The sequence below is a fragment of the Calonectris borealis genome, chromosome 2, assembly GCF_964195595.1.
Source record: "Calonectris borealis chromosome 2, bCalBor7.hap1.2, whole genome shotgun sequence".
Taxonomy (NCBI): Eukaryota; Metazoa; Chordata; class Aves; order Procellariiformes; family Procellariidae; genus Calonectris; species Calonectris borealis.
Genome location: NC_134313.1, coordinates 132,158,896 through 132,172,110, shown reverse-complemented (window position 1 = coordinate 132,172,110; position 13,215 = coordinate 132,158,896). Strand labels below are relative to the sequence as shown.

At 36.2% G+C, this 13,215-nt stretch overlaps 1 protein-coding gene across 7 annotated transcripts in view; it reads right to left on the bottom strand.

Annotated features, from left to right (window-relative positions):
• Positions 1-157: 157 nt before the first annotated feature.
• The window catches only part of ANKRD28 (ankyrin repeat domain 28), a 125,416-nt gene continuing 112,358 nt past the window's right edge, over positions 158-13,215 (bottom strand). For 3 of the 7 annotated variants that reach the window (XM_075143466.1, XM_075143461.1, XM_075143460.1), the window contains 8 exons: positions 12,968-13,187; positions 11,458-11,545; positions 11,278-11,361; positions 10,610-10,755; positions 10,342-10,424; positions 10,127-10,209; positions 7,724-7,815; positions 158-2,178 (listed from right to left, as the gene is read on the bottom strand). In XM_075143466.1, coding sequence (XP_074999567.1) covers positions 1,892-2,178; positions 7,724-7,815; positions 10,127-10,209; positions 10,342-10,424; positions 10,610-10,755; positions 11,278-11,361; positions 11,458-11,545; positions 12,968-13,187 — 1,083 coding nt within the window. In that variant the 3' untranslated portion in view covers positions 158-1,891. The other 4 variants (XM_075143465.1, XM_075143463.1, XM_075143464.1 and 1 more) reach the window with 3 other exon arrangements.

The window sequence follows — 13,215 nt, the reverse complement described above, 5'->3', positions numbered from 1 at the left end:
TTTAACATTTAAAATTACTTTAAATTTAAATAGCTCACCTTCATTTTACAATTAAAATGCTGGGAAAGCCTTTGTGAAGTAGATTTTATAAATTCTAACAGTTCAACAAAAGAGACTGTCATTAATGCTTAGTAGATACAAATAAATTATTCATTAGTAGAACTCACATTTGGGTTTTATTATACTCCGTAAAATATACAGGAATCTTGAAGTACTGAAAGAGTGCAGGTAAATACAGTATTCAAGCAGTAACTATTTCTATGTACATGCTCATTAATTCTTCAAAAAACCCACAAAATTATCAAATAGATCAAAATATTGTCCCGTGTTTCCACACTATGTTCAGAAAACCAGCTGATAATTTACAATATCATAAAGATTTCCAGTTTCACAATACAAAAGATAAAAAGGAAATTGGAATCAGTTTGTAGTAATTTATTTGTACTTTACCAGGACATGCAAGGATTCCTTGCATGTACATAAACAAATTCACTTGAAAAGTAACAGTTATAGTTAAAGCAGAGCCAAATAAAGTAAATATTCATATTTAACAGACAAAACTTCAGCTTACTTATGTCAGTTTTTCATTCTTCAGGCAATTAAAAAAAACACAGTAGTCTGTTATAAATTAAAAAAAAAATCTTCGGGCAAGTCTGAACTACATTACAGGGACCTGTTTCTGCTGTTTATTTTCTAAATGGAGCACAACAAAGATACACAGCTCTTCCCACAGACCAGACACTGTACTTTTTTTTCTAATAGGGAAATATACTTTTAAATTCACCTCCCCCCACCTTGTAACTCCAGGGTTTAAAAAAAAAAGTGATAGGGATATACAATTTTAATCTTACATACAAATTTATGATGTAAGGAAGTGGACAAATTATCAAAAAGAACTCTCAGTCACAACAGAGTTATCAAGACATTTCAATTTTTTATGCAGTTTCATAGTTTCCAAGTTACTCGAGTATTTTTAAATTAAAAAAATCTCAATCCCAAACCCAAAAGTTAAAAAAATCTAAAACTGTGCAACAATTACTGCTTCCCTCCCACATCTCCCACCCCTTCCCTTGTTTATTACACTGTACATTTTTCACCCTGACTTCACCTTGTTAGCTGGTTTAATTTTAGTATTATAAAAGTATGACAAGTTCGTTTTCATTTCTCCTAAAAGAAAAAGAAAACAAAACTTAAAAGTACATCTGCTTTCTTTCATGGTACATTTAATAGTGTCGGAAGGCTTTCAGATGATTTAAAAAAAAAAAAAAAAAAAAAAATCAACATTAAAACCAAATCTAAGCTTCTTTTCCAGAAGTAATTAAGGTTTGGTTAAAACAACTTCTCAAATAACCTATATTCCAGTTTTCACAAAAAGGTATTTAATTTAAAAAAAAAAAAAAAATCTTTTAAGTTATTTGGTCCTTTGGCAATTTGCAGCACAAACAATGCCTACTGTACCAAACTCATTTATTGCCTTCAAAATGGTTTTAGTTTTGTTGATAATATTTGAATCTAGCATCCTTGTTGTACAATAGTGTTGTTCATTTACATCAAGTAGGGTGCCCAGTCTGCAGAAATTACTCCCGGCACCAGAAACAGAATGGTAGAATACAGTTAAGTAAAACAGTTTTGACATTCTTTTTTTTTTTTTTTTTTTTTTTGCCATGGATTCCAAGTACTTACTCAAGAATTTATGCTTCTTCTGCAAAATATGCTCTTAGAAATCTTCCTAGAGTCTCACAGATTTTTTTTTATATGCAATCACAATAAAAAACATCTTCTCAAAGGTCTGTCCTCTTTTTGCATTCAAACACTGATAGCTTTTTTCCAAAAGCACAAGTCTGACCTTCCAGCGTGAGGGTTCACTCTTCAGACCTACAAAATGGAGCTTCTAATAGGTCTCAGAATCTGAGTCATTGAGTTCGTCTTCTTCTGTATATGGGTAGCCATCTTCCCTGCCAATGTTGTTGAAAGTACAGTAAGAGCTATGGTCACTCCTCATGATTGGCAAGGAATCAAAGGTGACAGTTTTTGAGGCGTTGGTATAATGATTAATGGCATTGAATGTAAGGGAAGGTAACGTGCTGCTTGATGAAACAGGCATCATCGTGGCCAGAATGAGAGCTAGGCAATCAGCCACATCCTTATTGGGCGCACAGGCCAAAGCTGGTGTGTAACCTAGAAAGTCAAGAAAAAACAAAACCTTCATTTAAAATAAAGACAATGTAAAAATTTCTCCAAGATCATGTCATCTTTCAGCTGCAAAAGTATTTTATATTGCTTAGTTCTGCACTGTTAAAAAAAAAAAAGAACATAAAATTAAATGCATTATCAATTAGAATTTTTTACAAAAACAACCCAGAAGTTAGTGGGCTTTGAAACAGAGATATAGTTGTTTTGTTAAGCACAGTCAGACACTCTAGGCCAGCGAGAAAAGCCTGGATTTGAAAACGGTGAGGACGTCATCTGGCTAAGGAGAGACTAATGGCAGCCAACATGGGTGAAGGCATTCACTAGAGAGCCACTGCAGAAACTACAGCTCAACATGTTAAACATTTCTTCATTCAGAAGCTTCCATACAGCTGTTCATTACAGATAGTTATTTTAATAAGACTGTCCTGTCTCAATAATAAACTGGCTAAAGCATCAGGGCCAGTTAATTGAAAAGGCAGAGCATACAATTTCAATCAACTTATACTTTATTACAATATACAGTAATATAAACTATACAGCCAACGTCTAACTTTTATTTGAGGGATATCAATTAAGAAATCCACAGAAGTTTAAGGAAATGCCAGCTGGATTAGTAGGCTAGGACTTGCAGAGAGAAACTACTCCTCTTGGTTGCCCAACTGGTCCGGCCAAACTCCTGCCAGGCAACACTACTGTGACAACCCGCAAATGCAGGAAGTCTCAGGCCATGGAATGATTTGCAGTCAGGTCACGTAGCTGTGAAATCTCTTCTGGGTAACTGTGGCTCTAATAATCCTCCAACATTTCTCCTTTTGCAGCTTCCCCCTTCCCTATGTACTTGCCTCTACTCATTAAACGTCAAGAAAAACGCTTCAAATTCTCCTCAGTGGAGATCCGCGCATCGCTCCTGTCTCAGGCTTTAGGCTTAATCACTCAGCAAGGCACCTGCGGATAAGTTTTGGCACAGGTCTCAGGATGTATCTACAACCCCGAGGCACTGTAACTGGTGGTGACAACAGCAGCTCTGGAAGCATGGCAGTCACATAAGTACAACCACAGATAACAGCTAATTCTGCTGCCAAGACCAAAGTAAGTTTCCTCACCTGGCTCCACACAGGAGTGGGTGGCCAGATCACCCTGTAGCACCCTTGCAGTAACTCTCACTGCGTGCGACAGATATGCCCACAACGAGCTAACAGGAAGACTCATGTTCAGGTACATTTGGGAGTGTGAAGTCCTGCACTACCCCCAGTCCACAGCTTACAGGTGTACAACATCCAGGTAAAAAACACAGAAATAATTTTAAATAATAGATGGCTTTAAAGCAAACCGCATGATGGATTTCTATCCAGACCTTAGGACGGCATGGAGAATGAGGCAATGCCTGTTCTACCAGCAAGTGTTTCAACTGCTAAGGAGTCATCTTTATTGTAGAAGTAGATCCAGATCAAGTGTTAGGATAAAGCTCAGGAGTAGTTACCATGTTGTACAATTGCACATGAGTTTTAAACAAGTAGGCACATTATGGAAAACAATTGTAGCTAGAAATTAAGAAAACAGCAAGCAGGGGACAGACAATCTTGCAGCTGAACTATTATTTGCTCAGGACAGACCTTGTGCTTGATGCTTGGAACAGAGTAAGACAACAGTCCCTGCCCAAAGGAGCATACAATCCAAGGAAACACACAGGTAATTCAAGCACAAAACACACTAGCTGACCATGCGACAGGGCCGTACAGAAGTGCAGAGCAGCAGATGTTTTCCTTGCTAGTAAGGTATCACAGCACTTAAACAGCTCAGAGTTAACAGAGACAGTCTGCAGAAGAGGTACATTTTGAGAGGGTTCAGAAGCAAGGGCCAGAGCTTGCTACACTCGGATGAAGACTGCATTTCAGGCACGTCAGGCAGAACAGAAGGCTCAGCATTGATACTCAGATGCACACAATTTAATATCTACAGTTGCTGGAGATTGTATAAAGGTAAGATGACACACAAGGTAAGTTTAGTCAAGCTGGCCATACTCAACAGCATTTCTTTCACGAATTTGATGATTATCACATGATTTGATAAAAGTTCGAAGAAGAAAAACGAGCAGTCACCAGCTACCTTTGAGCATCCCAGTTCATCACAAAAAACATTGAAGGCCAACGTAAAGATTAAAGAGATTACTTGATTCTTTTAAAAATTCTCTAAAAACAGTATTTATACTAATATTTGATTGTAGATCTTAAGCTTCTGGCTTTCATAACTAGGAATAAAATATCACAGTTTTATTCTTGCCTTAGACATCGCAAAATTAAGTAACTGCTTGAGCCATGAAAGACTGACATCTGCGTCCTCCACCACTTTATTTTTGTCTGTATTATTTTAAAATTATAAGAACAAATGGTATTTTAGGTCCCTTAAACAACTGCAAACTGATCATTCATATGTCAGGGTAACAATAGGTATAAATACTTTACACGTTCTTTTAATAAGATGTTGGCAAAGGTACCAACTCCACTGAAATACTCTTACTCAGTTCTCATATAATGTTCCCCATAATCTGTACTTGTATTGTGTAAGCTTTCACAGCACAAAAAAAAAAAATCTATCACTGTCTTCATTTATAGACAGGGCAACAGAAGCAGAGTGAGGTGAAGCAGCTTCCTCACACAAGAGAAAACAGAGCCTAAGTGGTGGACATGGACTTAAGACCAGGGCTTCCCCTGCCCAAACGCAGAGCTGCTCCCTCCCCTGGGGCTTGAAAGTTTCCATGAAGGTACCTACAGGAAAATCAGAGGGTTATTAATGCGGTCAGTGCAAAGACAGTTCTCAAGATAAACTGAATGAAGTCTTACACTTGGGAAAGAGAAGGAAGTCATCTGAGGCATGAGTCATCTTGCAAACATTTACAAGAAAAATTCCTTCCAGAAAACTGGAGATCTCCAATATAAACTAGAATACAAGTAAAGGAAGTAGAACTAGACAAGAAATAATTATTCCCGCCCCCCCCTCTTTTATTTTTTTAGAAGCTTGAAAAGCCAGTGATCACTGTAATGGTGAATCCAGAAAATAAGAGAAACCTCCATGCTATGTCAGTCTCCGGAGTTAGGAATGCCTCCTCTCACTACTGTGGTGCACATTAATACAGATTGTACCAGGAAATTTAGCTAGCCTAGTTAGTTAAATAGCAGTGGAAAAACCCGAAACAAAAAAAACTTGAAAAGTTGTTGAGTGACCAAAATTAAAACTTCAGCAGGTGTCCAATGAAAGAAAAAGCTAGTAATTTCTTTTAAGACAGGTAAACTTGCATAAATAACGTACAATTCAACAGAATTTTTTGTAGATGTGGGTGATGGCAAAGTTTCATCAAGACAGGTGTGGAAACGTGGGAAAAGAACTGAGAGATTCGAGTGAGAACTGATACAGAAGTGAGAATGAACCATCAACAGGACTACTTTTGGGAAGTATACTGGACAGTTAATTTGCTGTTTCAGTTGCATTTAATCTTTTGAGAATCAAGAGGATTACATTTTTTCCAAAGACATCAGTTCTTAAACATCTCAAAAAGTGATCTCGCCACACTAAGAGATGCTCTGTAACAAAAGCAATATGACTTCAAATCTAGAGTTTTAAATATAGTAGAAGTTATTTATAAACTGAAATGCAGAGAATTGGAGTGATGTTAGTTTTTTCCAAAGCTCATGTTTTTCAATAATTTTCTGTAGCCCAGATATAGCAGCAGAGGACAATAAAGTAGTTTTATACAGATACAGATACAAATAAAGACTGCTTCTAAAAAAGGTCAATGCAGCCTTTACAGAAAGCAGCAACTTCAGAGACAAAAAGGGGATCACCACTCCATACCAGCTGAGGTTCTGCTGATTACACATTCCATAGATCAAGACACACTTCCATGTAAAACACTAACTAAAACTTTACCTCCAATTTCATCTAATTCTATCTGAAATGCCAAGCTTGCGTGGCAGATCACTGAAATTATCTTGAGCTATGCAAAAGTAAGAAAATGTCAGTGTTGTGATGCAAAATATTCAGGTGCTATGGAAATCAAGAAAACTTTCGCAACAGGTTTGAAAGCCTGCTGATATACTAATACTTCTAAGAATGAAGAAAAAATTACAGTGACAGGTGGAATAGATTGATAAATCCCACGAAAATTTCCCTTGCTCTCTCACAGCTCGAAGTATTCATCACTTTGCACATACTGTAGTTTAAGCTGGCACATTCATCCAACAGAAGAAGAATTCATTATGAATATTCTCAAGGCTGCTTAAAATTTTATAAACAAAGCAATTGCTATTAGAAAGAAAAGTTAAGAACCACAGTGAGGAACTAGATTAGGTAGCACTCAGAGTTACTTTAAAATTTGAAATACGAGCAGAATTAAAAAGAAGTTTAACATATTGCAGTTAGGTCCCCAGGCTGCCAGAGAACTGTGACTTCTATACAAACAACTTTTTTTCCCTGTTATGTCAAAGATCCACCCTAACAAGGGACTGGCTGGCTGCACATGAAAAGCCCACAAAAATACAAACAATATGTCCAGTTAGCATACTTGTGATGAGAAACAAATAATAAAGGTATGTTTTCCAGTCTTTTAATTTTACGGAGTTTCATTTAGCAGTTACCCCTGCACCCTATTTTAGGCAAGGGGTGATCTTTAAATCACCCAAGTCACTTTCAGCAGTGTAATTTGAGAAAGACACAGAGAAAGTCACAGTAAACATTAAGAGAGGAAAAACTTTCCAAACTGGAAATATAGTTAGAACTGTTAATTAGGTACATCCCTTCTGGGGGAAAAAAACAACAAAACCAAACCAAAACAAAACCCCAAAAGCAAAGAAATCCCAACCCCTCCCTGCTGCAAACCCCAGCTACTGCTTTCATTTAAGACACGCTGGGGTATGGCATAAGAGCAGGAGCTCTTACGCTTTTAAAAGCATAGCTTTGGAGGACTACAGATGTCTTACGTGAAAAGATGCAAATAAGAAGTCAGTAGATCTAATTTCCTTTTGTTCTTACAAGGTATAGGATTTATTCTCTGTGATAAAGCAGTTATTTTTTCTTACTTCTATGTGCCAAAAACCCCTGAAGAGCCAGAAGCTTGAGACCAGTAACTGAGATCTGTAACTCATACTTGCTTTTAAAAACTAACAGCAATATACCTACTGTGACAAAATAGATGGCAACTCAATCCAGCTTCTTAACAGCTGAAAGTTATATTTTACTTTGAGCGTTACATTTTTTTTGACCGTCTCCAGTATGCCAGAGCTAGTGTATTCATTATAAAACCACAAATGCAAACCAAAAATTTCTATGCCATGACCTGCATTGTTCTGAAAGTTTTCACTCCCTTTACACTTCTGCTGCTTTGCTAAAATGATCCATCACCAACACAACACATTTTTTTCTATGGGGAAGCCTACTGCAAGGCTCATATGAAATTCCCAAAGGGTTATTGCTTTTCAGTGAGCTGAATTTAAAACCACAGTTCCTTATGGGGAAACAAAGTTGAATTTATTCTTACCATTTTCATCTACAGCAAGTACACTTGCTCCCTTCCCTAAAAGCTCTTGAACTACAACCGTTAGTCCATTCCGAGCAGCAACATGCAGAGGTCTGTGAAGACAAGCAAACTGGTATATAAACCTTAGAACAAGATACTAAGTAAGACAGGTAGCTTGCATCTAGTGAAACAATTATTGAAGTATTTATACTGGTATGTTACTTACACATTATATAAATATTGTAGATATAATATCTAAGATGGCAAAACCAGCAAATCTCTTGTCTTATTGCAAAGAAACTGTACAATAACAATTGTGCACTTACTTTCTTCTTTTTATGGTACCACACAGTGAGGAAGTAGCTACTGGAAGAGACCTGCCTGCTTATGAACTTTATCACGTTAAAAATTTAGAAACATCTGGTACCTTACTGTTGATAAATCCTTCACTGAACTGTTGTAACAGATATCATCACATTCGAGAGTTACTCCATGTCACTGGCAATAATCATTAGAATAGTAATGGCAGAATGGTAGTAATTTTATTGCATGTAAACGCTTAAGAGATGCAGAAGCATTTCATCAATCTGCCTTTTAGAAACCACTATCTTCCACTGTGACTAGAAATGAAAAAATTATTTTACAATGTAATGCACAAAGCAGGGAAAACAAATTACTTTTCAAACCCTCAAACTATTAACCATAACCCTGTTTTGTGGTGACTTGATCTATCAAGTGTAGCTTTACCTCAAATATTCTAATTATATCTTTTTCAAATGCAACAGTTTTTCAAAATTGGTTCCCACTGGCTTAAATAAAACCCTACCACCACTCAGTAGGAAACAGAATAAGCAGCTTACTTCCTTTCTGCTTTATATTGCTCTTCATTCATTTTGAGACTCTTAAAATTGTTTGAATTAACTGTGAACTATATTTTGATCTGGAAACAAGTGCCTTACTTAGAGACCAAAAATGCAAAAGATAGAATTAGGAGAAGCTGCATCTATGGTGCTTATATTAAAGTATTAAAATTCAAGAACTACTGCACACCACAGAGATACTGAAAAATGTACTGTAATTAAAATAGAGGCCAACAATTGTAATGCTTATCTTGGCACAAAGTAGTACATTGTTTATGATGAAAGCTGTTTAGAAAGTCAGTTTAATAATTAAAAAACATTTGCTTAACCAGTAATATTTTAAACAACTGTTAAAATCTTGAAATTTATATAAACGTTTCATGGAGGTGCGAATATGTACCTATTTTTCCCCATGACATCTCTTGATTAGACTATATGAGCCAAGGCATGTGGGTGGAATTAGATGAGCCTGTGGTAGCATACTTTCCTACTTCTGTTCCCATCTCATTTTTGCTTTTCCTCCTCCCAAGATATGCCCACCTTCAAGCCAGAAATGGGGCAATGAATCCCTTTTCTGCTTTCTGGTTATTTCATGCTGCCTGAGGTGCACCATGGTGAGCAGCAAGAGCAGAGGAAGAAGTCTTACTATCTTAACTCCTTAGTTCAAGCAGATCTCTGAGAATAGCTGGAAGAACTCTAGGAATTTGAACGAGAGATTCCAGAAGGGATGTAAGGCCAGAAAATACACAAGTTGCTTACAAGTTGTGGCGTTTTTTTTTCCTAAATGGTCTGTGAAAGCATTACTCGAGCAGTCTAACAATTCCTGTACGTAACTCAGCTACATGTCAGGTGTCAAATATTGCCTATAACACAAATACATTCTTTAAAACGAAAAAAACACAGAAGAGTAATTTTAACAGCCCAACCTAAAATATATTTCCCAGTATGATATACCACTACATTTTTCAGTGTTCCTTATAATCGGGCTAACAAAATAGGCTTAATTCTACTTGAGAGATGATCTTCAGGAAGCATTAAGAACACTATATTCTCCATATTTAATATTTAATAGAAAATAGTCTTTCCTCCTAGTAGCAATAAGTGTCTTTTCCTAGCAGAAAGCATGCTGAAGAATAAAAGCATACTTCAGCTAGGTTTTTTATTAGCTAGCTTTGAAAAGCAAGTCTTAGTTTCCCTCCAATGAGTTGTTAACTGAAGTGAATTTTAATTGAAAAATTAGATAGTTTATAAAGCAGAAGAATATTGGTTTACAGGTAATCTCAGCGGATTGCAGTAATTCCACACAGGATTCCCTGAATCACAATACTGTAAGATTTATTTATCATCCCTTTCACTCAGCTAAAACTAGAACTTTGAAGTATGAACAAAACACCATTTCACTTCAAGTCAGTTAAACTCTTGGTACCTGTTAAGCAATTCAATCAAAATTCAACCAATTTGGAAAAAAATTCTGAAAAATATTCCTCTTTATGAGTAAGATACTGGTTTTAGCAGAAACATACCAAAAACTCATCTGTAAAACACACTCACTGCTGATACGTACGTTTGCAAGGCTGCGTTGGTGGCATTGATGAGGTTTCTATCTGTAATCTTCTCCAGTATTAACAAGGCACTAGTTTCATGACCCTTAATACAGAACAAACACTTGTCATATAACAATGCTCTTCAAAAATCGCTTTGAATGCCTTTTCAAAGTAACAAGTTAATATTTGCAAACAGTGCTTGATAACACAAAGCTAAGTCAGACTGCACACACACCTTGCTGCAAGCCAAATGGAGTGCTGTGTTCTTAGAACTGTCTTGCAAAGTCAGATCAGCCTTAGCACTGCTAACCAGCACCTCTGCGGAAATAAAGATTTGTATTAGCTAAAAGTGTATTCCTTAAAGTCTTAAGGGCTTACATTTGTGCAAAATGAAAACATAATTTTGACAAAACATATCCACAAGAATGTTAAATATAAGGCAACTTGACCCATAGCAAGATTAACAAACTTAAGAGCAGAAATATATAAAGCTTTCTCTTTACCAACTGTATTTGTCTGTCCGTTTTCTGCAGCCATCATTAAAGGTGTTTTCCCAGAAGAATCTACAGCATTTACTTGAGCATTGTGACTAAGCAGAAGCTGTAGACACTCAACGTGATCTGTAAAAGCTGCTGCATGAAGAGGAGTTCTACAACAGATCAAAAGACAATATGGCCATGTTCAGCTATGCTGTCTACTTCATTCAAAGGGGCATGCTGACTGTGATCCTGCAGATACAGAAGACTGGCAGTTGCTGTCACTGATCCTTTGAAATCAGTATTGGTGGAGTTGTGACTGCTGCCTTTAGAAGGTCACCTTCAGGTTTCAAATAATTCCCTCTATGTTGTTAGATACATAGAGATACAATTTGATTCAGAAAAAATAAAATACGCGTAAAATACTATCCACAAAATGATACAATTTAAAACATGCTCAAACCTGCCTATTTAATAAAAAGCCAATTCAAGTTTATTGAATCAGAACAGGATTTTTAAAAATCTAAAATTTATTTCTAGCACAGAATAAAAAAAGAATTCTTCAAAGAATAAAAACAGAGGGAAGGGGGAATTAATGTAAGTAGTAAATACAAAACCCCCAAACGATTATAGAATTTAGGAGAGCCACTCTATTACATTACAAACATTGGTCCACTGTGCATTTACACACTTACCTTCCTTTTGAATCTGTTGAATTTACAATACCAGCACCCAGTGTATCAATTAACATTTCTGCAGCACCTTCATTGTCATTTATCCTATAAGGAATTAAACAGGCTGTTATTTACAGAATGATAAATCTTTTGTTAAATACAGCAATGAAATCTATGAAGAATAATTTTGCACTTCCTTACACAGCACAATGCAATGGACTGAAAGAATTTCCTTCCATTTTCTGGAAAACTTCCTGTTCCAGGAGGAGCTCTACACAACTGTCGTGACCTAAAGCAAATGTAAAAGTTAGGTATTAAAAAAAGGGAAAAGGTCTATTTACGGATTACAACAAAAAAATATGTGTCTAAATTAGATTAAGCAATATTTCACTTGAAAGTTTCAATGACACGCTGGTTATAGTTGATAGGGCTACGTTTAGGAACTAAGACATTTTTAGAATCCTGAAAATCAAACTGACATTTAACACTGTAAACTTTGTGAAATTTAGAAGGGATCTCATGCTGTCTGAAGAACATCCAGAACACTTAATTTAGTTCTTTACACCTCCACAATTCAAACTTTTCTGTACATTCACCACTTAGTCTACATGAAAACGTCTCCACCATCGGAGGGTTATTATTGTTCCACTGTCTTGCTAAACCAAAAGAAAAAACAAGCCAATAGTTATAACAAAAACTTAAAAAGAACATGTTCAACCTATAATACTATTATTTTCAAAATTCTATAGCCTGCTGCTGTACAGGTAGCTAACAATTGTAACTATCTGTTTGATCTTTGATGCATATATGCAGAAAACCTTAGTTCAACATTCACTGTTGTCTGAAGATTTGCATTTTTGCAAGTCCTGTCAAATTTTCATTCTACAAATCAAGCATATTTCAGTTCTGTTTTATTCAGCCAGTGGTCACTCTGAAAATGGACCAAGCTGTAAGAGTTTAATTTTATGAATGTCATAAAGAGATGTTATTCTAGTTCAAATTACCAGTGTATTACCCAGTTGCTTCAGCTGTGAAGACAGTCTAGTTAGTTATTCACTTAAAAATAATTGGTAAAGTGAAGCTCTAAACCCTTACTTCTTGATCTTTCTCTGTCATGTGACTCAGAGGTGAAATAAATGAGAACCTCTACTATGTCGGAAAGGAACACACAGAACAGATTCTGCAGCAAAGGAGCTGAATGAGTTTCCTACCTCTTAAGGCCTCCCTAACCCCCAAATCCAAGAAAAGTATCAATGAAGAAAAGGACCAGTGAAGAAAAAAAAAATTCTTATTGAATCACTTTTATATACTTTAGCTTCTTGTGCCTATCAAGGTTGATTTGAAGGAAATTTAAAAAAAAGATTTAATCTGAAACCATTCTTCCCAAGACTCCCTGTGAAGGTTATTTTTTTGGGATGTGTGGCACATTTGTATTCACAGGTACTATGCTGAATTTCTTGAAAGACTCCTTGAGGCATAAAACTAAGAAGGCAGTTTATAACAAAAATGTAGTACAAAAATAAACACCTCTCACTATGTATTAGATGTTAATGCATTCCCCCTCAAGATATCATGTCCGTCATATTGTCACATTGACTAAAACGAACTGAAAGAGGACAGACTTTTTATGTTGCTTTTTTAAGTAGTAATAATTCTATTTCAATATCAACAAATACATTTAGACCTGTATTTTAACTTTAATGTATTTTACCATTATAGCAGGCCCAATGCAGTGATGTATAGCCGTGATTGTCTGCTATTGCAGGTATTGCATCCACAGATGTAGCTGACTGCAGGAGAGCTCCTAGAACACCTATATGTCCACATGCAGCTGACAAGTGTATAGGGGTTCGCCCCCTACAGTCTCGTAATAAGGACTTAGCACCATGTTGAAGCAATGCTTCCACACATTCCTCATGCCCAGTAACTGCCTGTGAGAGAGAGATAGGAAATAGCAAG